The following is a 27,237-nucleotide window of genomic DNA, read 5'->3' as shown; positions in this document are numbered from 1 at the left end:
GTATTTTCCCAGGAAATTTACAACTGTCCTGCAAGTAAAATATTCCTTTTTCGAGAAAAAGGGCGTTTCTTCATCCCATGAGGGAGCCGTTGAGCAAAAGAGGCTCGGCCTGCTGTCTTAGTCGCTGATAGGCATGAATATCAGATTCTTATCGATCACTTTATGTTGCAGGAGTAGAAAACACAACAGCCCTTGACCATTTTTCTTTACTGCGTTCCTGCGTATTATACCTTTTAACAGTCATGTAATTGGACTGCTTTATTTCACTTGCCTTTTACTGATTCGAAAACAGTGGCTATTATTTAAAACTTTACCAATGTAGGTACTACTACCATGTTTTTTAAAAAAAACCTTTATTGTGAAAATGTCAGTATACAAATACGGGCCTATAACCACGTGGGCCGGCCACGGAGCAAACTGGAATCGTATATAATGAGGGGACATTTACCCTGTAGAAGAACGTAACAGGCGACCCATTAGATTGCAAGAACTAAGGTGTCTAACATTTACGGAATCGGTGGACGTACATTTTATAACTAAAGTACAACAGGGCCAGTTACAATAAAATTATCTAGATATACATTTGCGGGCAAGTACCATGGGTGACGTTAATTCGAACTTTCAATAGTATAGTAATCAATAACACATCAGAACTTAATATCAATAGGGATGTCAAAATGTTCCATCAATTCTCGCCCCTGCCCGCCATGTGCTTCAAAACTGCATACGTGTCTCGTGATATCAAGGTTGGGCAACACGTACACAACAAGGAGTTACGAGTCCCATTTATACCGGCGCCATTTTGGGCGAGGCCGGGCAGGTCCAGGATATAGTCAAAATGTCTCCACCAACCAGCGGTCGGACCAGAACCATTTTCGGCAGTCCAAAAATGTTCCGTTAAATGACAACAGAAGAAATAGGCAACAAGAACAATCAGTCAAAAGAGGGGACGCTTTCGTGAATGTGGCCCATGCCCTAGCAGGCAAGCGTTCGAGTTCCAAGGTGTCCCAAAGCGATTTTAGTGGACCAGGCCCAAATCCAAAGAGCTGGCCGCCATTTTGAGAGTCTTGTTGCAGCCGACTATAGCTGCACCACAAGAATATCCGCAATTCAGCTAGATGGCGGGTGAGTCACTGTACCGCAAAAGCGGGCGGAACTCAGCTGAAAGGCGAGTGAAACGCTAAGAGGCACCCCACTGCAGATGAGGTGCCTCCACCTGGGGAAGAGGGAGAGGCCGGTTTGCGCTGGTTCCCCCCCCCCTGGGCACCCCACGCCGTCTTTCGGTGCCATCCGGATCTCGTCGCGTTGTGCTGCCTTCGGCGTACTGTAGCAGCAAGAGTGACCGCAACTCAGCTGGACATGCCGTCTTTCGGCGCAGCATTGTAGGATGGCCACACCAGTGCGGCAACTTGCTGGACACCACCTCGGTGCCATCTGGATCTCGTCGCCTTGTTCTGCCATCGGCGTACTGTAGCAGCAAGAGTAACCGCAACTCAGCTGGATACGCCGTCTTTCGGTGCAGCATTGTAGGATGGCCATACCAGTGCGGCAACTTGCTGGACACCACCTCGGTGCCATCTGGATCTTGGCGCGTTCGAGTCACTGTACCGCAAGAGCGGGAGAAACTCAGCTGGACACGCCGTCTTTCGGCGCAGCATTGTAGGATGGCCACACCAGTGCGGCAACTTGCTGAACACCACCTCGGTGCCATCCGGATCTCGGCGCGTTGTGCTGCCTTCGGCCTACTGTAGCAGCAAGTGCAGGCGCAACTCGGCTGGACGGCGTGTGAAACGCTAAGGGGCGCTGCACTGCAGATGAGGTGCCTCCACCTGGGGAGGCGGAAGAAGGCCGTTCGCGCCGCCTCCCCCCGGGCACCCCACGCCGTCTTTCGGCGCAGCATTGTAGGAGGGCCACACCAGTGCAACTTGCTGGACACCACCTCGGTGCCATCCGGATCTCGGCGCGTTGTGCTGCTTTCGGCCTATTCGCACATCGGTCCGCTACTGACGCCACCTCATGGGCCAACGGGTTTTGTACACTTTTTATAACCCAAAGCCGCATAACAGGTTATGTGACTTGTTTATAAAACTTTTCATTGGTTCATTTTACTTTTGGTTTCCTAATGATGGAAGGCTTGATCATATGACCTAAAAATAACACTTTTCATTGGATTAAAACATTTTTTTTTCCCAAACGATGAAAACCCACCTTTTTTTTTCTCACTCGGCAATCAAAAAAGGTTCCGTTAGATGACAACAGAGGGGGCAGGCAACAAGAACCCTTACTCAAAAAAGGGGAGGGCAAGTTCTTCCCTACCGGGTCACGTTTGGGCTCCACCGGATTGATAGTCTACAGTGTTTCTGGATGTTTCAGACTGTAGCTGGCGTCAGCATGAGAGCACTACCATCTCGTAGCTCCATCGTGGCCATTCCGCAAGCAATCATGGCAGCTGCTCCCCACCGGAAGCCTGCGGGAGTCGGGGGCCCCCAAGACTTTTGTAGAATCTTCAAGGCTGAGGGGACGCTTTCGAGAATGGAGCCCAAGCCCTAGCAGACAAGCGTCCGAGTTCCAAGGTGTCCCAGGGCCATTTTAGTGGACCAGGCCCAAATCCGAAGAGCCGGCCGCCATTATAAGAGTACAGTGGCAGCCGCCTATCGCTGCACCGCAAGAGTGGGCACAACTCAACTACATGGTGAGCGAGACACTGTAGCCGCAAGAGCGGGCGGTAAACAGCTAAATGGCGGATGAGGCACAGTGTAGCAAAAGCGGGCGGAATGGCAACTGAAACAGTAAAGGGGTGCCCCACTACAGCCGCCTCCCCCCCCCGCCCCCCCCCCCGGGGCGCCCCACAACATTTTTCGGAGCAGCATTGTAGGATACCAAAACCAGTGCGGCAACTTACTGGACATCACCTGGGTGCTGTCCAGATCTCAGCGCGTTCTGCTGCCTTGGGACTATTCGCACAACAGACCGCTACTGACGAGGCACAGTGCAGCAAAAGTGGGCGGAAAGTGAAATGCTAAAGGGGCATCCCACTTCAACAGACGAGCCTCCACCTGGGGAGGCCCGTTCACACAGCCTCCCCCCCCCCTCACCCCCCCCGGGGCACCCCACGCCGTTTTTCGGAGCAGCATTGTAGGATACCAAAACCAGTGCGGCACCCAGGTGACATCACCTTGGTGCCGTCCAGAACTCAGCACGTTGTGCTGCCTTGGGACGATTCGCACAACAGACCACTACTGACCATTGTTGCTTCTGTTTTAATAAAAAAATGTTTAAGTTGTTTACTGTTTTTGTTGCGATGTATATATTTATAAGTTATTAAAGTGTTATAATCCTACTACTTTGTTGGAGTGCTATATATTTTTAATGTGACACATAATTGTGAAGACTTTGATGTACAAAAAGGCATCCCTGGAATCTTCCGCTTCAGGCTCGGTCCCACACACCCTCACAGTGAGAATCCCCTCCCCAATCATAATACAGGATGGTTATCAGATAGTAGGAACGAGTGTGGTGTGACGGATCTCATCGGGTGGGGGCCTTGATCTACTGTAACTCCTTTGAAGAGGGGTGATTCTTTACAGTTGAGGCCATAAACTACATCCGCAGGGCTAGGTGATAGCCTGGGACCGGCCTGGACAATCAGACACAAAGGAAGAGGAATGTCAGAGGGTGCGGTAGTGAATAGGGTGAAAGGGTGGTGTCGGGCGGGCACAGGGTGTGATTCTCAGGGAAGAACAGCGCAGATGGGGGAGGTTTATGGCCCATGCATAAGACAGAGAGCGGGGGTGACCAGTGCGTGGGGGAGATGCTTGCGAGGGTGGGGAGCCATGCTGAGGATCGGCGGCGTGCAGAGAGTGGGTCTGGTCAAGGTATCTAAAATGGCTGCCGTGCACGACAAAAGTGTGGCATTGGAAAAAAGCAAGATGGCGCAGACAATGTTTATCAATCCGAATTAATTTATAACAATTATTTTTAACAATATATTTACTCGCAGTGTCAAAATGGCGGTCAACACTTCCTGATTTCCTTCGAATCGAACGTTAACAGACGTCACGATCGGCGGCGTGCATAGAGTGGGTCTGGTCAAGGCATCTAAAATGGCTGCCGTGCACAACAAAAGTGTGGCATTGGAAAATAAGCAAGATGGCGCAGACAATGTTTATCAATACGGATTAATTGAAAAAATTATTTTTAACAATATATTTACTCGCAGTGTCAAAATGGCGGTCAACACTTCCTGATTTCCTTCGAATCGAACGTTAACAGATGTCACGCAGCAAAAAAAAAAAAAACGCTCATGCGCAGCCGCTGGAAAACAAGTATCAACATATATGAGCATCCTCAGCCACCCTCAGAAAACATAGGGGGTCAGGATACGTCTCCCGTACCCCCTTATACCCATTTCTCACATTGTTTTTCCTCCATCTTGTAATTTAATTAAAACGAAACACAAAATGGCAAATTCCCGTTTCGCGTCCCGATTCGCTACCCGGTTCGCGAACCGGAAAGCGCTTCTACCGCAAAAAAATCCATTTTTTTTTATTTGCCCCACGGGACCCTTTAATAACCCCAACATCATTCCTAGGGGGTCAAGAAGGGTCTACCTTGCCCCCTTTCATTAAATTCCCCCTTCGTTTTTCTCCTCTTCTTGTCTCTCGATCCTACCGAGAGACAAGATGGCGGCCGCTCCGGACTGTTTAGAATGTTGACAGACACCGGAGAGCCAATCAGCTTCGCTTCGCAAAGCTCCGTTACGGGAAAAGTTCGCGAACCAGAGCACTACCCGGGACGCTGTCACAGATATATCGGTTTTTTAAAACGTTAATTTCTCAAAATCCACTGGAGCACATATATTGAGACCCAGCAAAGGCACATCGGGCTAACAGTCCCTACAATTTTGCCAAGTTTCGTGCAAATCCATTCAGCCGTTCGAGCTAAAAGTGAGGCCAAACGCCCAATGGAAAAATGAATGGGAAAAACGCGTTTTGGGACCCCCTTTTTTCTCGCCCCCCCTTGACGAAACCCCCCCCAAATTTTTAGGGGCTGCTCAGAAACAAAATCTGCCATTTTCCTGAAAATTTCAGCCGATTCGGTCCACAAACGCCAAAGTTATTAGACATAGAATTTTCAAAAGTTCCATAGAGAAAAAATCCTAACTATATATACCTACTGGCGACCGCCAGTAGGTAATATATATATATATATATATATATATATATATATATATATATATATATATATATATATATATATATATATATACAGTTACTTCCTGTCTCTCCAAACGGCAAATACAGAAACCAAAGGACCACCAGGCAGTATGGATTCAGCAGGAAGGTTTATTATCCCTTCGTTCTCACATCCAGCTTGACGCGTTTCGGGCAACAAGTGCCCTTGTTCACATAGTGAGCCTGCAGTATGGTATTGGTTATTTATACATGTTTTTTTAAATTAAAATGCCACGTGACCATAAACAGGAAAAAAATACTACTGTGCAAAATCGTGTTATAGGGAACTTATTATTATCACGCTTTGTATATTACATTTCTTGACAAAAATCAATCTTACATTTCGATTGTTTACATTGTTATGTTATTTGAACATAGCAGCTTCAATGCCTGTTTATTTGTGCAAACCTCGCAGTTCTTATGTGCAAAAAATACACAAAAATAAATACATATTTTTTTTAAAACAGAGAGTCGTATTTCTAAAAAACACATATTGATAAATGCTTTGTGCAACATGCTCTATTTCCGGTTTTTGGACCATATTAGCGAACAAAAGTGCAAACTACTGCATAAATGCAGAAGCGTTTGTGTAAAATAAGTAAAGATTTAGATGGACATTACTTCATCCAAAACAAACCAATTATGTTGTGCAAAATATGCAATCTTTAACTTTTTATCATGTTGACAGATCACAGTGCAAATTGCTGCCTAAATGCAGTAGCGTTTGTGCAAAATATGCAAAAAATATAAATAAACACGTAGCTACCTATATTATTCATCGAAACAATCTAAAAAATGTATTATCAAGACTCCAATTGCATTTTACCAAAGGCTAGCCCCCAAATATGGCCAGTATTATATCTACTCCCGAATGATACGATTCCATGAAAAATACAAAAGTGCTAATTGGTGATCATATGTGCAAAGATAATATCAAAAATAGTTATAACCAATGAACCTAATTTAGGAACCAAAGCTATTTGGTGGGATAGAAGAATATAAATGTCCCATACCATGTGTAATATTTCATAAATATATATATAGTTTAGAAGGCCTCACCCATTACAAGCCTGTGTGGGTGAACACAAGGTAACATTTCTGAAAGGTTCTCCTAAAACTAGTCAAGTCAAGTCAGTCAAGTCAGAGAATTTATATAGCGCACTACATACCCAGAGGGTCTCAAGGCGCTTAGAAAGGGGTGGGGAATTACTTGTCAAAAATCCACGTTTTAAGTTGCTTTCTGAATGCTAGGTGGTTCTGGGTAAGGCGAAGGTAAGCGGGGAGTGAGTTCCATGTTTTAGCAGCCAGGTATGAGAAGGATCTGCCTCCCATGGTGGTCTTGTTGATGCGAGGTACAGTGGCGAGGGCTTGGTTGGAAGAACGTAGTTGGCGGGAGGGGGTGTAGAAGGACAGTCGAGAGTTGAGGCATTCTGGTCCGATGTCGTAGAGTGATTTGTGTGCGTGGGTTAGCAGTTGGAAAGTGATCCTCTTCTTGACGGGTAGCCAGTGGAGGTCTTTAAGGTGACCAGAGATGTGTTCGTTGCGTGGAATGTCTAGTATGATCCTGGCTGAGGCGTTTTGGATTCGTTGGAGTTTCTTCTGGAGTTTAGCGGTAGTGCCTGCGTAGAGGGTGTTTCCGTAGTCCAGTCGGCTCGTGACCAGAGCATGGGTGACTGTTTTCCTTGTTTCGGTGGGGATCCAGCGAAATGTTTTTCTGAGCATGCGAAGAATGTTGAAGCAGGAAGAGGATACGGCGCTGACTTGTCTGTTCATTGAGAGTGAAGAATCCAGGATGACGCCTAGGTTCCGTGCGTGGTCTGTCGGGATGGGTGCTTTTCCAAGGGCTTCCGGCCACCAGGAGTCGTCCCATGCAGAGGGGGATGTACCTAAGATGAGGACTTCTGTTTTGTCTGAGTTCAGTTTCAGACGGCTTTGTTTCATCCATTCGGCAACTTCTTTCATTCCTTCGTGTAGGTTAGTTTTGGCGGTGCTGGGGTCATTGGTGAGGGAAAGGATTAGTTGAGTGTCAGATCTCTTAAAATTCACAAACGATCAAATAAAGTAATAAATGCAAATGTAAGTGTGCTAGTCCTCCGTATTATTGAGACCATTTGGATATTTACTATCCAAATTTATAATGTATCTAGTTTCTAATTAACTCAATACCTTCTCTCTGTTACCCCCTCTTCGTGGCATGGGGACAGAGTCAATTACATAATAGGATTGACAGTTAATATCCTTATTATGGACAGCTTTAAAATGTCTTGCGACTGGATAAGTAGGATCGCAGTTCATAATTGCTCCAATTTGTTGAAGTATTCTCAAGTGCACCTAGAGCTTTGTACTTCCCACATACCTAAGCCCACAGGTGCACGTGAGAACATAAACTGCAAAATCCGTACGGCAGTTATACTTGCCCTTGATGTCAACCTCTTTATCTCTAAATGGAGTATCATATTTTGTTGTATTGACACCAAATTTTCATGCACGGTATGTGATGCATTTGAAGAAGCCTTTTTTAGTAGTTAACCATGTTTTTACGGGTGCTCCCTCAATCTTTTTTCCAGATAATTGAGTTGCCATTGATTGAGATTTTCTGAATGTTATTACAGGCTTGACAAGTAATTTTTCATTTAAAATATTATCTATCAGAACAATTGGCCAGTTTTTATTCATATATATACACATACACACACATATATATATTCACTGAAAAACCATAGGTTTCACACACGTTATAGTTAGGAATTAGCATTTTAAAAACCTTTGAAATTCACTGAAAAAAACATAGGTTTCACACCAGTTATAGTTAGCTGGTCATTTTACTCATACAAAACCTTTGAAATTCCCCCGTTACAGTTAGTTTAGCTAACTATAACTCGTGCCCCTGCAATGCACTGCTGATAACGTCACATATTACATCACTCATGACATGGTTAGTGACATCACTCATGACATCACTGATGACATCTCAAATGACATCACTTATGACATCATTCAGTGGATGTGTGTCTTTCTGAAAAATGTATGTTTTTTATATATGTATATCTAAAGGTCGATGGAGGAATACATGGGTAAGTAGTGTGTCTAAATGGATGACTTTTTTGTAAAATTGATTGTATAGCTGACTGATTAATTGTATCTTAGTGAATACATGGGTTAGTGAGTAATGTTTAAAGATGTAAATATCTGTATCAGTCTCACACAATTTTTTGAACACGTGGCTGCATGGGTTGGTGAGTAACTACATGAGTGTCTATGTAGGTTATATGTTGGGTTTTTGAGTATCAGTATGAGTGTCTGAGTGTTTATATGGTTTGGTGGGGGATATTACTTAGCACATAGATGCATTAATGAGTGACTCACTGTTTATATGTGTTTTAAAGACAGCATGTGTGCAGGACTGTATGAGTGGATGAGTGTGTGTATAGGTGTGTTAGTGAGTGAATGACTGTCTCAATACTATCTTTATGACTAAGTACATGTGTGTTAAACTACTATATGTGAGTATTGGTGTATATAAGTGAGTATATATGAGAGTTTGAGATTTGAAAAGTTCCTGTATAACTAAGTATGTGTCTCTATAAGTGATCGTTTAAGAGAGTCAGTATGTGTATGTTTGTGTGTATAGCTGTATATGCAAGTAAATGGATGTTTGATAGTTTACTTGCACCTGTGAGTATGTTTGTAAGTAACTCTATTGATGAGTATCGGTGTGTAACAGGATGTATAGGTGTATGAGTGCATATGATGATTGAGTACATGTATGAGTGACTATATAGTGGAGTGGTGTGGCTCACTGGTTAGAGGTGGCAGACCCAGAAGCAGAGGACGACCCGGGACCAGGGTTCAATTCCTGATGCGGCAGGGTCGTGAACCAGGGTCAGCGGACTCGATAATTCTCGCCTCGGTGCCTACTCTAACCAGGGATCACACTCGGCAACTCTGGGCATTAGCTTGCCTCATCTCCACAACGGCCCCCCACAAACACCGGGGATGCCTGGTTTCACCTTGGAGATACCCAGGAGGGAACATCTCACAGGGAAAGCCAGGACGGGTTCCCCAGCCGTCTATAGCGCCAGGACGCTTCCGGGTAGCAGTGCACTTTACAAGACACACATTTACATTTACATTTACATTTATATAGAACTGTTGGTGAATGAGTGGATGTGGAAGTAGATGTTGGAATAGGTTGTTGTAACTGGTATTGGTATCTCCATTTTCTTGAACATTTTTGTTTCTATTTTTGAATGTGTGTATCAAAGGTTATATTAGAGTGAGAGGAGGTCTGCCACTCTTTCACAAGGATGATGTCATCAGTGATGTCATTTGAGATGTCATCAGTGATGTCATGAGTGATGTCACTGACCATGTCATGAGTGATGTAATATGTGACGTCATCAGCAGTGCATTGCGGGCATGCAAGTTATAGTTAGCTGAACTAACTATAATGGGGGAATTTCAAAGGTTTTGTATGAGTAACTAACTATAACTGGTGTCAAACCTATGGTTTTTTCAGTGAATTTCAAAGGTTTTAAAATGCTAATTCCTAACTATAACGTGTGTGAAACCTATGGTTTTTCCAGGGAATTTGCAAGGTATTTTAAATGCTAATTCCTAACTATAACGTGGCTGAAACCTATGTTTTTTTCAGTGAATTTCAAAGTTTTTTTAAATGGTAATTCCTAACTGTAACGTGGCTGAAACCTATGGTTTTTTCAGTGAATTTCAATGGTTTTGTAAATGATCATTTTTAAATGTATAAATTGTTATAATTTTTATACTGATTTACTACATTATTTTAAATAATTTATTTTTAGATATTTTATTTTTTAAATTAGATTACATATTTTTAATATAAATTGAAAAAAAAATGTTTTCACACCTCTGCAACGCAGCCCCCTGGCATTTTTGCAGAGGGGAAACTAATTCCCCTTGCATACTGGGGGTCCCTGGGGGCCAACTAGCCCACCTATAACCTCCAGTATGCGCCAGGGGGCTGCATTGCAGAGAGGTGTAATGAGGCCACACCCTTTTTTACACCTCTCTGCAACGCAGCCCCCGGGCATGTTTGCAGAGGGGGAACTAATTCCCCTTGCATACTGGGGGTCCCTGGGGGCCAACTAGCCCACCTGGAACCTCCAGTATGCGCCAAGGGGCTGCATTGCAGAGAGGTGTAATGAGGCTATGCCCCTTTTTACACCTCTTTGCAACACAGCCCCCGGGCATGTTTGCAGAGGGGGAACTAATTCCCCTTGAATACTGGGGGTCCCTGGGGCCCAACTAGCCCACCAGGAGCCTCCAGTTTACACCAGGGGGCTGCGTTGCTTTGCCCCGGGGGGCGGCGGTCCCCGGGGCAGTGTGGGGGATTGGGGACCCCCCATTCTTCTTTATCACTATGCCCCCGCGATTTGGTCCCCCGGGGGGTAATTTAAAAAAAAAACAGACCGGGTTTAAAAAAAAAAATTGGGGCCTTGGGGGTCCATGTGGGACCACCTGGGGAGGCCTAGGGGGTCAGGGTGTGTCTACCCTGCTCCTTTTTGTGTTCTACACATTTGTTTTTCTGCTTTCCTGTGCCTCAGTCTACCGAGGCACAAGATGGCTGCCAACAATTTCTGTTTTGGAGTGTTGACAGACAGTCGCAGCCAATCAGCATGCAGCTCGTGCACGGGAAGGTACGCGTACCGTGCGTGTACCGTACGCGTACGGTGCACGCACGGTGCACACTTATTGATATATATATTTTTTTCCTTTCAATTTTCTCAGGAACTTTTGGAGGGATTTACACCATTTAAGCAAAAGCGTGATCTGCGAATCAGACTCTACCAGTTTGCCAAATTTCTTGTAATTCCGTTCAGCCGTTCGGGCTAGAGCGGTGTCTAATCGTCCTATGGAAAATAACATAAGGAAAACACGTTTTGGGACCCCCTTTTTTTCTCAGCCCACACTTGACGAATCCCCCAAAACTTTCAGGGAAGGAGCGGAGCTGCCCATCTTCTTTGAGAAATTTGCGAAGATTCATCAACCGGCGCCAAAGTTATTCCCAAGAGAATGTTGAGTATTTCCTATGGAAACTAGATACTAACTATAACTACCTACTGGCGACTGCCAGTAGGTAATATAGAGATATAGATATACACACACACACACGCACACCCCCCCCCCCACACACACACACACACCCCTTCAATGAAGAAACAAATTCCCTTCTTAGCCAGACTTACTGGCTTACAGGTGATTATTTATACTTAAAGTTATCTCTAATATAGGAAATGACACCTAATGACTTCACCAGTTGATTAATAAAAATATGAAAAATATACATTTCTTCCACAAATTTTCTGTTGTGCCTCCCTCGCAATTTTAAAACCATACATCCGATCATAGGTTATGAGAAAAAACTATCATACAAAATAATGTAAAATTTAACAGAAATCATGAAATAAAAAATATATATTTTCTTAATAAAACACGAAGTTTTGTTTCATGTATTTAAAAATCATATATATGGTATGAGCACTACTATATGTATATTTAGCACTATTCCCGGTGTGTGACTTTTCCCAGAAAGTAATTTCCCTGGCAGGGTATTATCCTAGTTTCAGGGGGGCCCTGTTGTGTTTTCTAAGCCAGTAACTTTGCTGTCTTGCAGGTCTTTATTGACTTGCATCATGAAAAAGATGTTGGAGATGGACCAATAGCTAACAAGGTTAACAAAGGTTTATTATAATATATCTGAGGATGGAAGTAACTTATCTTTCAGTGAGAACCGTTATTACAGCCGAGTCTGGTGGTTCAGTGGGCTAATGCATCTCCTACAGGAATTTGTATATGATGTCAAGGTCATTGATTTGAATCTCGGTAGGTCCATTCAGCATTTCATCCTTCTGAGGTCAATAAAAATACATTAGCACCCCTTTGCAGACTGTGCCAGAGTGCGACTTTACCAACTTTGCCAGTGAATCGATGAGCCACTTTAATTTTCTTGTAATTCTTTGAACAACATTTATTTCCACAGGTAGGGAAGTGCACCATTCCTGGAGGTACTACAATAACTGGTTAATGCATAGAATAGAACAAGTTTGATATGATCCTTAGGAGGTATTTTCCTTATTTTGAATTATAATATATGTACCGCAGCTCTTTGTGCGGGTATGTGGTTTTTTTAAACCATACTGCTTAAGTTTTGTCCGATAATGTGCTGCATCACTAAATGCTTATGAGGTCCTAATGGCGAGACCGATTGCATTGCAAATGCTTGTTTCAGTATTATTACAGTATGGAGACATTGATGCCCCTGGCCTGCCTTCTGCTATATTTTGGTTTTGTTGTAGGGACATGAGGAAGGCAGAGCTCAAATGATAATTTATATCTATAAGGGGAAGAAGGAAGCAGGGTATAACTTACAGGGAAAGACAGGAAGTCAAAAGGGACACTCTTGATTAAATAATATTTAAACAATTAACAATGAAAAAGAGCCCTGCTGCAGATCTTCTTGGCTCTGAGACTAGGCTACAACATTTTGCCTCCACCGACACATTTCTTCACTTTCCGAGTCAAGCTCCTATCAGGCTGTTGCTATATTGGTTCCTATCAGTTGATGTGACATTCCTTTAGACAGCATATATGATCAGATTTAAAACACATCGTACTCAGTATTATTTATCTTTGACAAAAAAAGGTGAAGTCGGTTTATTTTTTATAGCATCATGGGAACTCAATTGTCTGGCCTCGTAAACTACTTCAATGTTATTTCTGTCCACTTTGTTCACATAGGAAGTGATTATGTTGATCAATAGGTTGAATTGTATTGCAGTACAAGGAAATAATTAGTACCTGGTTTGCAGGAATTGTAAACTTTTGATAATATTTGTAGACATTCATCATCCTTCCAGTCATGGAGAACCCGAGCAAGGATGTATAAATCAGCTTCTGGAATTGGATCTGCTAAGAAGGCTCCTAAAATGGAAATGTAGACAGGAGCATATTTTTTATTGATGTGCCTGCTGAAACACGTCTTTAAAAATCAATTTCTCCTATTTTTAGATAGATGCATGACATTACATGTAAATCTTGTGATCACTATACAGTTCTAAAAATGACTTCATTATCAACCTGAGCATAAAACCAAATACGTTCAGTGTTCCAGAGGCATAGAGGGTGATGATGTAAAAGTATTAGATCTCCACCCTCCTTGCTGCATACCAAAGTCTCTAACTTTTCAAAAAATGTCCAAGCTCCACGTGCTGAGGTTTCACATACTTCGAAAGACATCCACACTTAGGGCCTGATTCATAAAGGTAATTTTATAGGTTTGTGAAATTTACTCCTTTTCAGTATTCACAATACTGCAATTCAATAGTAAGTTTACGAGTGTGAAGGCACAGCAGTCAGGCTGGAGCACTCTGCACGTAAAAAGATAGGCCTGTCCTATCTTTCTATGTGCAAAGGTGTCCGACCCGACTACGGATCTCTGCAGTCATAAACTTACAATGAATTTGCAATGTTGTGAATACTGAAAAAGAGTACATTTACACAACTGTGTAAGTTTACCTTTGTGAATCAGGCATTTGAAGAAAATACGTTTTAAAAGCAAACTTCGACTTAGAGACTACAGTAGAATTGCACTTTAAGAATGTGTTTAAACTGCTGCAGAAATGTTTTCACATAGAAAGTAACATGTTGAACATGTACTTGCCCAAACGTTTAAAAGGATCACTTTATAATGGATTTTACGTTTGGTAACAGAATGTTTTCACATAGAGAAAAACACGTAGGAAAAATGTGCTGTTTTAAATATGTATGAAAATAAAATGAAGAAAAACATTTTGGGGACTAGGCTATCATTCTTAAATGTGCCCATTCAGTTAGGCCCAAAAGACTTATCTTTCAGACTCTTGCTCACAGCTAAGTAGCCATTTATTTTTGACATTTTGCCTAGCACCAGCATCTTGATAGAGAATGTGCTGACTTCAAGCTTTTGTTTCCTTGGAGTCGTCACACCATATTAGATCACCCGTAAACAGTACGCCTTGCTGTAAGACATAATGAATCGACTTTTAGAATGAACTATAATTAAGGTGTATTTTATGTATGCTTAACTAGAACATCATTAAGATTTGTTTCCACACATTTAACTAGTCATTGTATTCACAATGGACCTTGAACAGAGCTTTTAGCTAAGGTAAGGAGGTTCCAATAAGAACTTTCCTCCATGTTGCAATATTCGAAACCGTGTTTTACTAACTTGCTGTAGTGAATATTTACCTTGGGAATGGGGACAAAAAGCAATAGATATTGACAACACCATCGGATGAGTGGGTTCCATTGGAGAAGAGGATCATCCCTAATCAACTTTTATTTATATTACTGTGAACCAGACATCTCTGAATAAATTTGAAAAAACCATACTAATCCTTTATGATAAAATAAATATTCTGAAAATGTATCCAACCTCTCATCATCGACTGAACATTAAAGGATATGCACAACTTTTTTTGTTCCAGCTTCACTCGAACCACAGTGGCAACGGTCCATTGACCTGTCAAGCGCCATCAGGATTTCAAATGATGAAATCTGTATGTTGGGGTGCTTAGTCTTAAATACCAATAAACACCATTTGACCAAATCCTTTAGGCACTAACATCCTTATTATCTAGCAGATTTTGTTCAGTTTCTTTCATATTCTTGATCAGTGTCAAGTTGTTAATATTTCTAACTTTGAATTGCTTACTTTCACTTTTCTGAATAAGCGTGTCTACCGGCCTGCCAGACTCATGGGGGTGCGATGGTGCCGCAATGGTGAAGTTTCAGCCACTGCTGCACCACCGGTCCACCTGTTGTGTGTAAGTTTGGAGGTCAGACTGTCATTTGACCACTGCAACCGGCAGGGAACCGCATTCCCTGGCGGAGCCATGGCAGTCCGGGGCTCAGAATATGCTGGCCATACTGCTGCGGTACAAAAGGGGGTGGTGATGGATCTGAACCAATCAAACAGTCACACCCAGTCAACAGATCTGGGTTTAATCCATCACCATTCTTTAGCCTACTCTGCCACCCCAGTTCAGATGTGGCCATATGCAAATCAATCTGACCCTGTGTCTCATGGGAACAGTCCAGCCCGAACTGCCAAGCCATGCCTTCCTTGGACCAGAAACAAGCTTCCTAGGACCGTTTTCTGTCATTTCAGCCGTATTCAGCCAGGCTTGCTTGAATCCAGTAGCAAAGTGAGCAAGGGACTCACGTCTGAGCATACCCTTCCAACTTATGGCAAACAAAGCGGTACAAAAGGGGGTGGTGATGGACGGAGCATCTGAACCAATCAAACACTCACACCCAGTCAACAGATGTGGGTTTAATCCATCACCATTCTTTAGCCCACTCTGCCGCCACAGTTCAGACATGGATATATGCAATTCAGTCTGACCCTGTGTCTCATGGGAACAGTCCAGCCGGAACTGCCACGCCATGCCTTCCCTGGAATGGATTCAAGCTTCCTAGGACCGGTTTCTGGCATTACAGCCATCTTCAGCCAGGCTTGCTTGAATCCAGTGGCATAGTGAGCAAGGGACTCACGACTGAGCATACCCTGCCAACTTATGGCGAACAAAGCGGTACAAAAGGGGCTGGTGATGGACGGAGCATCTGAACCAATTAAACGCTCTCACCCAGTCAACAAATCTGGGTTTAATCCATCACCGTTCTTTAGCCCACTCTGCCACCCCAGTTCAGACAAGGCCATATGCAAATCAGTCTGACACTGTGCCTCATGGGAACAGTCCAGCCCGAACTGCCAAGCCATGCCTTCCCTGGAACGGATTCAAGCTTCCTAGGACTGGTTTCTGGCAATACAGCCGTCTTCGGCCAGGCTTGCTTGAATCCAGTGGCAAAGTGAGCAAGGGACTCATGTCTGAGCATACCCTGCCAACTTATGGTGAACAAAGTAGTACAAAAGGGGGTGGTGATGGACGGAGCATCTGAACCAATCAAACACTTACACCCAGTCAACAGATCAGGGTTTAATCCATCACCGTTCTTTAGCCCACTCTGCCACCCCAGTTCAGACATGGCCATATGCAAATCAGTCTGACCCTGTGCCTCATGGGAACAGTCCAGCCTGAACTGCCAAGCCATGCCTTCCCTGGAACGGATTCAAGCTTCCTTGAATGGTTTCTGGCATTACAGCCTTCTTCAGCCAGGCATGCTTGAATCCAGTGGCAAAGTGAGCAAGAGACTCACGTCTGAGCATACCCTGCCAACTTATGGCAAACAAAGCAGTACAAAAGGGGGTGGTGATGGACGGAGCATCTGAACCAATCAAGCACTCACACCCAGTCAACAGATCTGGGTTTAATCCATCACCGTTCTTTAGCCCACTCTGCCACCCCAGTTCAGACATGGCCATATGCAAATCAGTCTGACCCTGTGCCTCATGGGAACAGTCCAACCGGAACTGCCAAGCCATGCCTTCCCGGGAACGGATTCAAGCTTCATAGGACCGGTTTCTGGCATTACAGCCGTCTTCAGCCAGGCTTGCTTAAATCCAGTGGCAAAGTGAGCAAGGGACTCACGTCTGAGCATACCCTGCCAACTTACGGCGAACACAGCGGTACGAAAGGGGGTGGTGATGGACGGAGCATCTGAACCAATCAAACACTCAAACCCAGTCAACAGATCTGGGTTTAATCCATCACCGTTCTTTAGCCCACTCTGCCAGCCCAGTTCAGATAAGGCTTTCTTGAATCCAGGGGCAAAGTGAGCAAGGGACTCACATCTGAGCATACCCTGCCAACTTATGGCAAACAAAGTGGTACAAAAGGTGGTGGTGATGGACGGAACATCTGAACCAATCAAGCACTCACACCCAGTCAACAGATCTGGGTTTAATCCATCACCGTTCTTTAGCCCACTCTGCCACCCCAGTTCAGACATGGCCTTATGCAAATCAGTCTGATCCTGTGCCTCATGGGAACAGTCCAGCCCGAACTGCCAAGCCATGCCTTCCCAGGAACGGATTCAAGCTTCCTTGGACGGTTTCTGGCATTACAGCCGTCTTCAGTCAGGCATGCTTGAATCCAGTGGCAAAGTGAGTAAGGGACTCACGTCTGAGCATACCCTGCCAACTTATGGCAAACAAAGCGGTACAAAAGGGGGTGGTGATGGATGGAGCATCTGAACCAATCAAGCACTCACACCCAGTCAACAGATCTGTGTTTAATCCAACACCGTTCTTTAGCCCACTCTGCCACCCCAGTTCAGACATGGCCATATGCAAATCAGTCTGACCCTGTGCCTCATGGGAACAGTCCAACCGGAACTGTCAAGCCATGCCTTCCCCGGAACGGATTCAAGCTTCCTAGGACCGGTTTCTGGCATTACAGCCGTCTTCAGCCAGGCTTGCTTAAATCCAGTGGCAAAGTGAGCAAGGTACTCACGTCTGAGCATACCCTGTCAACTTACGGCGAACACAGCGGTACGAAAGGGGGTGGTGATGGACGGAGTATCTGAACCAATCAACCACTCAAACCCAGTCAACAGATCTGGGTTTAATCCATCACCGTTCTTTAGCCCACTCTGCCAGCCCAGTTCAGATAAGGCTTGCTTGAATCCAGGGGCAAAGTGAGCAAGGGACTCACGTCTGGGCATACCCTGCCAACTTATGGCAAACAAAGCGGTACAAAAGGGGGTGGTGATGGACGGAGCATCTGAACCAATGAAGCACTCACACCCAGTCAACAGATCTGGGTTTAATCCATCACCGTTCTTTAGCCCTCTCTGCCACCCCAGTTCAGACATGGCCATATGCAAATCAGTCTGACCCTGTGCCTCATGAGAACAGTCCAGCCGGAACTGCCAAGCCATGCCTTCCCTGGAACAGATTCAAGCTTCCTAGGACCAGTTTCTGGCATAACAGTCTTTGTTTATAATTTGCGGTCAAGCTTCCCCGACCACCCAATCGGACACCTGGTCCACTGTGATACCACCTTTGTGTTCTTATGATACCACTTCTGTGTTCTCAGGGTTTTAGAAGCAGAACTGTAGGCTTGCGGTCAGGCACCTTTGTCAAGGTGATTTAACAGTTCTACATTGAACAGGTATATAAGAGCTCCACCCCAGTTTGAGCACAGAACTCTTCTGCAGTGCCATGCACAGTCTGGTAACCCGGCCTGCCGTATACCTGCTTTGGGTCTTCAAAGCCAACTCTCAGGTGGTAGATCCCAAACTAGATTAAAAAAAAATCTTTTTTGGGCTCTTCTCTTATTCTCAGTTTTTCATCCTCACCCAATTTATTGCATTTAATATATCTTGCAATTGTAATTCTTGCATGGTTAGCTTTCTCATTTTAGGTGTGCCTTCTAGGCACTTGCACGTTTATAAATACATATTTTGTGTTCCAATTGCTGCCTGATTGACATTGTGATTACATTGTTCGCTCTAAACTAATGAATTGATGAACACATATTTTTTGCTGTGTTAATGACTTGATGAATAAAAGTACCACTTCAACGTCAGACCTTCCTTTCACACCTGTGTTCATTATTTTTAGACAAACAGTGTTTAAGTGGCCTGTGACCACCAAAGAAAGGAAATAATTACCCTTCATCAGCTGGCGACCACAAAGCCCTCGTGCGGACTGTTCTTGCCTGTGGTGGACCTGGGACACTCTGGCATAGTGTCCCCCGAATGCACCTGTCTCTCTCCACCACCGACTGCTGGGTAAGTCAGGGACATTTTTTTTTACTCCCTTGAATTTACTCCGGCCTCTGGTGTGTGGTTGATAAAGGTTCGCCCTCGGGCGGTCTCTGCCTACTCCTCGGTGCCCTGTAGCGGTCTGTCTTGCCACGATTCTCGCCCTCTATGTCTGTGTGTGGTCTTGGTTCTCGCCTTTTGCTTCGGAGGGTACAGTACAGTGTCAGTGTTGTTTCTTGACTTAATGCGTCTTGTGGTTACATTTTTTTCTATGGACCTCTTTCTCCCTCCTACAATATATGCTAATCTCTCCTTTCCTAGCAAAGCTTCTCCTTTTTTACTATACCACTCCCTGCTCTTCTGAGCCCCAATCCCACCTCCGCCCTGCCCATCCTGTGGTCTCCCTCTCCTCTGTGCTCTCCCTCGTTTGGGTATCCCTCCTCTTGTTTTCTACTCTCAGGTTTTCTCATAGTGAGATCCAATATCTAGGCCCATGACCGTACACATGTTATGCATTTTTATTCTTCAGAATGCATCTTATTTATTGCCTTGTCATTTACTTTTCATTGATGTGTCCTGTTTAACGTTTATTGTCTTTTGTTTTTCATGTTTCATGTTTCACTGTCTTTGCTTTGTTGCCTGCCTGCTGGTCTTTTAATTACACAGTGACTAGCTGCTCTTTTCATACCCCAGCCCCCACCCCTCCTGTTGCCGCCTTGACACTTTTGCACGCCCCCTAGCTGAGTGTCAAGGCAGCCAGTTAAAAATGTGCCTGGTGCTGCCCTTGATACTTTCAGACCCCCTAGCCGAGTGTCGAGGCTGCTAGTTAGAAGTTGTCTGGGTTGAACTACCACGTCTCCCCTCGCCCTAGGCTGCAACTCCGCCAGGTAGCGCCTCCTCGCTCCAGCTCTTTTCACTTTGCCTCCTTTTCCCACATCGCTTCTCCTTCACTCACCACCCCCTTTTACATCCATTTTTTGTCTACCAATTCCTACTGCAACTGCTAGCCAAATGGGGGGTGGAAGTATTCCTCCTTCGCTCCTTGCCACCTTCGTCGCCCCCTCCCTGACCGTTATGTCCTACACCCCTCCATGTATCATCAATTTCACTCTCTATTTAGTACATTGCACTGCTGCAGCCGTTCATAACTCCGCTCTTAATGAAATATTTCACCTTACACAACATCAGAGTGACATCCTCTATGCCACTTGGGACATTCTGGGGGTCACCTTCCCCCCTCAACACCCAAGTCCACTTCTCTATACTATCCTTGACCGATCTCCTTGCCGCCCACGCACGCACATCTCTCTCGCCATCTCCAAACACCACTTGCCATGACCTGCTTTGGCCTGACCACGTATTTTATTCTTCCACCATATCCATCTCCCACTCCACACATGCTGTGGCTTTATCGGAAGCAGCCTCTCTCCCACATCTCGACGCCCCAGCCTTCCCCTACACTCTCTGCCTCTGCCTCTTGCATTTCATTGCACCACGCACACTCTCTAGACAAACGGTCGCCCCTCTTAAGGGCACTCCTGCAAGATTATTCACAAGACTCTGAGCCCCTGCCTGCCCTTGCAAGCCCACCCCCTTGCTCCAATTCAATATAAGGGAATGACCGACAACTCCCATGACAATACCCCACCTCAACTAACAATATACCTGATCAACAATCACGTTGTGGGTCTTTCAGACGGTCACCCTTTTGCTTTATCCTTGTGACACCCTTAACAAGTACTGTCCTTCTTACTATATTTCAAGCACTCGGTATTGACTACAGTCACACACAGTAGATCACGCTCTCTGTAGCACCGCCATTTGCTTCATTTGCTTACCCCATTACATCAAAAACATGCGCACAAAAGCGCAATAAAAGATAATATCTCCTGGTATACTCCTGCACCATCTACCCTCCATGGCCAAAGGTCCCATGAATCCAATAATCGAAAATTGAATATTGGGCACTTCTGTGCACAAAACACCGGATTACATTTATGTACGTATTCGCCTATTATCTCCAGACTTAGAAATACCGACCACATTGACCACTTCATTGCCACGTAACCCACTTCAAAGTAAAATTATTACCGCTCTTTCCCCCCCATAATTGCGAATTCCCTGATTTCTCCTCTTAGGGAATATACACCGGACAAGAGGAGCTGGATTTAAGACTGATAATATACCTTATCGTTATTGACGCCACAGGAGATGAACTTGTACAAGACCTACATCCCAGTAATTCCAATAACTTGTTTAGAAAGCATAAACAGGGTGCGCTTCCCCCTCCCCCACATTAACCACATTGCTCCTCTCAGGCTTATATCATTTAATTATCACACTAGTGTCCCTTTGAGTAGGATACTGAGTTCTACATTATATAAAACAACCACCGTCTTTCACATATATTTTATCTTAAGGATCCCAGGTTGGGAGGGCCCCACCATACTATCAAGCTTTTGGCTGAGACACCCAAAGCAGACTAAGATTGCTGACGCCTGCTTTTGTGGCCAGCTCCGCTTCCCGGGTTGCACCCCTGCACAGGAGTACATATTACAGGATAGTTTGTTCCGCTGTGTCCTTCAGGCTGAAGGAGAAGAACTTATACCAGATCTCAACACCAGCCACTGAGAAAGAAAAGCATAGATAGAGTGTGCTTCACAGCAACACTACACATCAAAATACGCCACTATGGCCACGCCTCTACAGCACGTGTTGAAAACTTTTGGTGGGCAGGAACAACGCATACTTAAACATTGAGAAAACTTCACAAACCCACAAAAAATATGAGCCATCCATGGCCTTCAGAAGGTAGTTTCGACAGAATTATAATAGATCATGCTAACAACTCCCTAGACAACAAGTACTCCGGCACCAAGCTACAGAAGAGGAAGGCTACCCTAGACCTCTGGTGTATTTTCAAAGACAATGTGCAGGAGTACCCTGCCTTGACGCACACATCTATGCCCACTGCTCCTCCAGCTCCTCCACCATATCATGTCAGCGGTATGTACACTGAACCCACCAACATTGAAAATCCAGATTGAAAGCCTAAAACCAATGACCTACCAGCTGCCATATCCCAACAACTCCCAGATGATACAGACTCCCCACCACACACTGCTGTATGTAGCACACCCCCACCTACACCACCTGTCACCAGTAATGGTCCAATGATACATTCCACAGTGCCAGGACTACCAGGGAAGATAGGCATGCAATTTACATTGAAACTCACTCCAATGTTAATGACTACACCACCAGCCGAGGGGAACAATGAAGATTCTGACATGACTCTCACGCATCATCTCACCATTCACGCAATAATGCCAACACCTTTCTTAATACAGACGTCATACAATTTCCTGAGCAGCACCCCGGTACCCAAGTCAAGCTGCCATTTGGCAACACAAATACTAACAACACACCGTTAACATTCTCAAGCGTCCACCAGCAGTAAAGGGACAGGGAACAGCAGCTCCCTCCGCCAGTTGACCAAGACCATTACAACAATTGGAGAACGTCCAAAGAAGTTAGCAAAAGTCTGTGGAGGATTCTAAATGAGGACCCCCACACGGACATATTCGATAGAGGTGCATCGCCCAGCCCCAATATCAGTGATCCACTTTACACACTCCGACGTGCATCATTTAAACTAGAACAATTACTTGACGCGTTCACTGACAGCTTCAGAAGGGCGAGCATTGTACCATCGGCTCACCAGACAGCAAAAAATACCCCATCTCGACAAACATTATAGACATGCCTAAATGCGGAGGGGAGTGAAGAATTGCGCAATAGTGAATGTCTCCATCGCTATGAGGCTGCTGCGTCAGGACAAATCCACACAGCTGCCTCAGCTGCGCAGGTCCACACCACGCAACAAGTGCCATCCTTAGGAATGACCACAACTGTGACAGACCACCCTGCCCACTACACGAGGAACTCCAAAGTGCAGATGTCCCAGGTGCGAGAAGAAAGACTAGGCCGACAGTGTCATGATATGGTTTCTGGAGCGCTTGCTGATTCAGTTTTGTTCTGAAGGAGAGATGAACTACAACTACCAGAATGCTTGGCAGGGGGAGGGGTCATCATCTATTTTGTTCCCTGCCTGCCGAGGTGCTGTGTATGTGATTTTGAATTTTGAATTCAGTGCTTTGAACCTGTAGTTCCCGCGTTTGGCAGTGAGCCGGCCAAAGCAGAGTTCTCTTCCGAGGACATACGGCATGCTGCTGCAGCCGTGTGCATTTGTGGTGCTTGCTTCCTGATTTCCCCCTCTCGTCCCGGCTGGATTGGAAGCAGCGTGTTGTGAACCTTCGGAGGGGTGAAGCGGCTGGAATTCCAGGTGGCCGCTTTTGGAAGCTTCAGTTCTCTCGGCTGAGAGATAGATAAGCGGGGAGCGGCTGCTTCTCGTTTACGCGTTCAGTGGCTGCTGAACGTGGTTCAAGCACCGGCTGGTGTTTGACGGAATCCAGAAGGAAAATAGAGGCTCGTTATTTTCCAGGCGAGAAAGGATTCTGAGATTCAGCTCATTTTGGAACTTGTGAGTACAGCGTCTTCGAGGAGGCGCGTTCCTGAGCATTATTGAAATATCATAGACCTTGTGAGAACCCTTTTTGATTACCCCAATCTCCGGACATTGTGAGTGCGAGACTGTGTTATTATCTTGGAATTTCCTTGAGTTCTAAAAACAATTACAGTTTAATATTTGGCACATATTCCTCTTCTTTTTGGTGCAAGAGATTTCATTCTAAGGGATTTATAGTTTGGTGCACAACCCAGGAAGGCTGGAAGGTATGTTTGGGTGAACGCAGTTGCAGAAGAGTGTTTGAGGTGTGGAATCGCATTAGTGAATGCTGACTCTGTTTTTTGTATAACAAAAGAGAGAGTTTTCCCTAACACACCCAGAAAGGACTGGGAAATATAGCAACAATCAAAAGGGAATGGGTTCCTTTCTGTGGTTCCTAAATTAAAGCGCCAAACGCTTTGAGGAGTAAGACACTAAAAACATTTCTGAACTCAATAATGTAAATCTTGACATGTTCCACAATTATCTCCAAAAAACATAATTTTCATTAAAATCAAATTTATTAAAAACTTAGTCAAAAAACAGCATCATATATGATCAACAGTTTTGCATGTAAAAACAGTCACAATACATTGACATTGCACACATATATATTCACAATAGTTAAAATAGCCAAGTTGGCTATTTTAACTATTGTGAATATATATGTGTGCAATGTCAATGTATTGTGACTGTTTTTACATGCAAAACTGTTGATCATATATGATGCTGTTTTTTGACTAAGTTTTTAATAAATTTGATTTTAATGAAAATTATGTTTTTTGGAGATAATTGTGGAACATGTCAAGATTTACATTATTGAGTTCAGAAATGTTTTTGGTGTCTTACTCCTCAAAGCGTTTGGCGCTTTAATTTAGGAACCACAGAAAGGAACCCATTCCCTTTTGTCTGTTTTTTGTATTACAGATTTGTGTGTTTTTAGGTGGAAGAAGTTCCTTCCACTACCTACCAAGAGGGAGAAGAAGAGATTTCAGTTAGTGCCTGTGGTAGGTGGTGTCCTAGCGAGAATTACCGAGAGTAGTTAGTAGGTTGTACATTTAACGATTGTTTGTCTTTCTCTGCTTTTCTCGTTTCAGCCTCCCTTCCCATTCCAGTCCCTTCCTGACCTTTCCCTCACCTGATTTCCTTATGCTCTGTGGTATTTGATATTCAGAGTGTAGGGCAGTCTGGAGGTGGACCCCTATATAGCATCGTCCTGATCCTGAGGATACGCAGTCGTGACAGAATCACATACCCAAGTATTGTTTTCCTCCTGGTCAGGGGGTGCTGTAGGGATGGCCACTCTAGATGATGTGCTGCATGCGCCGAGTGTGGTTCAACATGAACTTGAGGCGTCTAGAGCTGAAACTGCAGCGTTGAAAGAACGTTTTGATAGACAAACGCGCAATTCATTTGATGCTACTACTAGCGGATCACCTATACAGGTGACTGTGTCTCCCCCAGTACCATTGGCTAGTCCGGAAAGGTATTCTGGAGATCCGGCTACAATACTGACCTTCCTGACCCAGGTCACCTTACACTTCTCATGTAGACCAGCCTCATTCCCTTCCCATTTATCACGGGTAGCCTTTGCTATATCCTATTTAACGGGCGATGCTGCCAACTGGGCTGTGCCTCTAGTGAGAACAGATGATGCTCTTTTGTCCGATTGGGATGAGGGGATGAGTTCCGTGCGGAGTTCGAAAGATGAATCTTACTTTAAGGTTAGATCACCGTATGACAGACAGAGGTGGAGAACGTAAGAGGGGTGACAGATTTGGGGGTGGCCCGCCCCTGGGGGGACGTTCTAGTGTGAAGGAAGCGGGACCAGAACCCATGGAGTTGGGGGCAATTCGGCCACCTTTAACTAAAGCAGAGAGGGAGAGTAGAAGATCCATGGGTCTCTGCATGTATTGTGGAAAAAAAGGGCATTATGTCAGGGACTGCACCATGAGGCCAAAAAAGACTAATTAATTTTCTCCAGCTAAGCTGTTAGCAGTGACTAAGGCAGTGGCTAGTCATGTTGGTCTTCCTAATGCTGAGGTTACGTCTGTGGAACATAAGCTAACACCTGAGTGGAAAATACCGTCATTGGAGGTGTCAACATGTAAGAAGTCTGAATCCCATATTGTGTTATCCATGTTCCTGAACACTGACCACGGAAGTAATCCTGTAGTGTCCATGATTGATTCTGGTGCGACAGGCAATTTTATTGATCAAGGGTTGGTTGACAGACTGGGGTTGGTGAAGGTGCCTATTGGTAAACCAGAAATGGTGTTGGCTGTGGATGGCACGCAGTTGAAGTCTGGCCCTGTTACCGCCCGTACTGAGGATATGGAACTAGTTATGCCTGGGGAGGTAGGTAGCCACCGAGAAAGGATTGTGTTGAACATCATTGAGGCTCCTCAATATGAAGTAATTTTTGGGATGCCCTGGTTATGGCAACACAATCCTTCTATTGATTGGAGAGCGAGAACAATTGGATTTGAGTCTGAGGAGTGTGTGTTTTGTTGTTTGATGTCTCCGGTATCCCATGTGACCTCTTTGGCCCAGGGGTGTACTATAGCCACGGCAGTAGAAAAGGAGGTTGAGTTGCCATCGGCATATGCTTGCTTTCGGGATATTTTTAGTGAGGTGAAGGCGGAAATGCTGCCCCCGCATAGGGAGTATGATTGTCAAATCGATTTGGTGGAAGGGGCGGTGGTGCCTTCATGTAGGGTGTATGCCCTTTCAGTTTCGGAAACAGAGCATCTGAGGAAATACATAGATCATTTTTGTTCCCTTGGTTTTATTCGCCCCTCACGCTCCCCTGCCGCCTCGCCACTTTTTTTTAATTTCAAAGGCCAATAAAGAATTGAGGGCATGCATTGATTATAGAAAGCTGAATATTCTGACTGTGCGTAACAGGTATCCGCTTCCGCTCATCACCATCCTTTCGGATCAGGTCCGGGAGGCAGGTAATTATACGCGCCTGGACTTAAGAGGGGCTTATCATCTAGTCAGGTTAAGGGCTGGTGATGAGTGGAAGATGGCTTTTAAGACCTGTTTTGGTCTTTATGAATACCTGGTAATGCCGTTCGGGCTTTGTAATGCCCCGGCGGCATTCCAGTTCTTCATAAATGACATAATGAAGGAGTGCCTTGACAGGTTTGTTATCATCTATATCGATGATTTGTTGATCTATTCAGCGACGTCAGCCCAGCATGTGAGTCATGTGTTCCTGATATTGCAAAGGTTACTGGAACATCACTTATTCTGTAAATTGAGTAAGTGTGAGTTTGGAGTGGAAGAGGTGGAATTCCTGGGGGTGATCCTTAACCCTCGAGGGTTCAGAATGGCTGATAGAAAAGTGAAGGCGGTTCTGGAATGGCCGGTCCCTTTGAATGTGCGAGACATCCAATGCTTCCTGGGGTTCTCTAACTATTATAGGAGATTTATATCCCATTTTTCCCAGCTGGTCTCTCCTATAACTCGTTTTCTGCAAAAGGGAGTTCCTTTTTTGTGGACACTGGAAGCTACGGAAGCTTTTGAACAACTAAAGTCAGCATTTAGTTCTGCTCCTATTCTAATGCACCCCCAGATGGATGTACCGTTTGTTGTCGAAGCGGATGCCTCTGATGTAGCGATTGGGGCAGTGTTATCCCAGCGAGATCATGCGACAGGCCAGTTGCTCCCTGTAGCTTTTCTTTTGAAAAAACTTAAGCCGGCTGAGGTGAATTATACTATCGCCGAAAAAGAACTGCTGGC

At 44.8% G+C, this 27,237-nt stretch overlaps 1 protein-coding gene across 2 annotated transcripts in view; it reads right to left on the bottom strand.

Moving 5' to 3' along the window:
- The window catches only part of LOC147698087 (acetylserotonin O-methyltransferase-like), an 828,469-nt gene that overhangs the window by 17,173 nt on the left and 784,059 nt on the right, over window positions 1-27,237 (bottom strand). For both annotated transcript variants that reach the window (XM_086934762.1, XM_086934763.1), the window contains one exon: window positions 13,071-13,193. In XM_086934762.1, coding sequence (XP_086790888.1) covers window positions 13,071-13,193 — 123 coding nt within the window. The remainder of the gene's footprint in view (window positions 1-13,070; window positions 13,194-27,237) is intronic.

Source organism: Lissotriton vulgaris, chromosome 8 (genome assembly GCF_964263255.1).
Source record: "Lissotriton vulgaris chromosome 8, aLisVul1.2, whole genome shotgun sequence".
Classification (NCBI taxonomy): domain Eukaryota; kingdom Metazoa; phylum Chordata; class Amphibia; order Caudata; family Salamandridae; genus Lissotriton; species Lissotriton vulgaris.
Note: the sequence above shows the minus strand (reverse complement) of the source record. Positions and strands in the feature narration are given on the sequence as shown.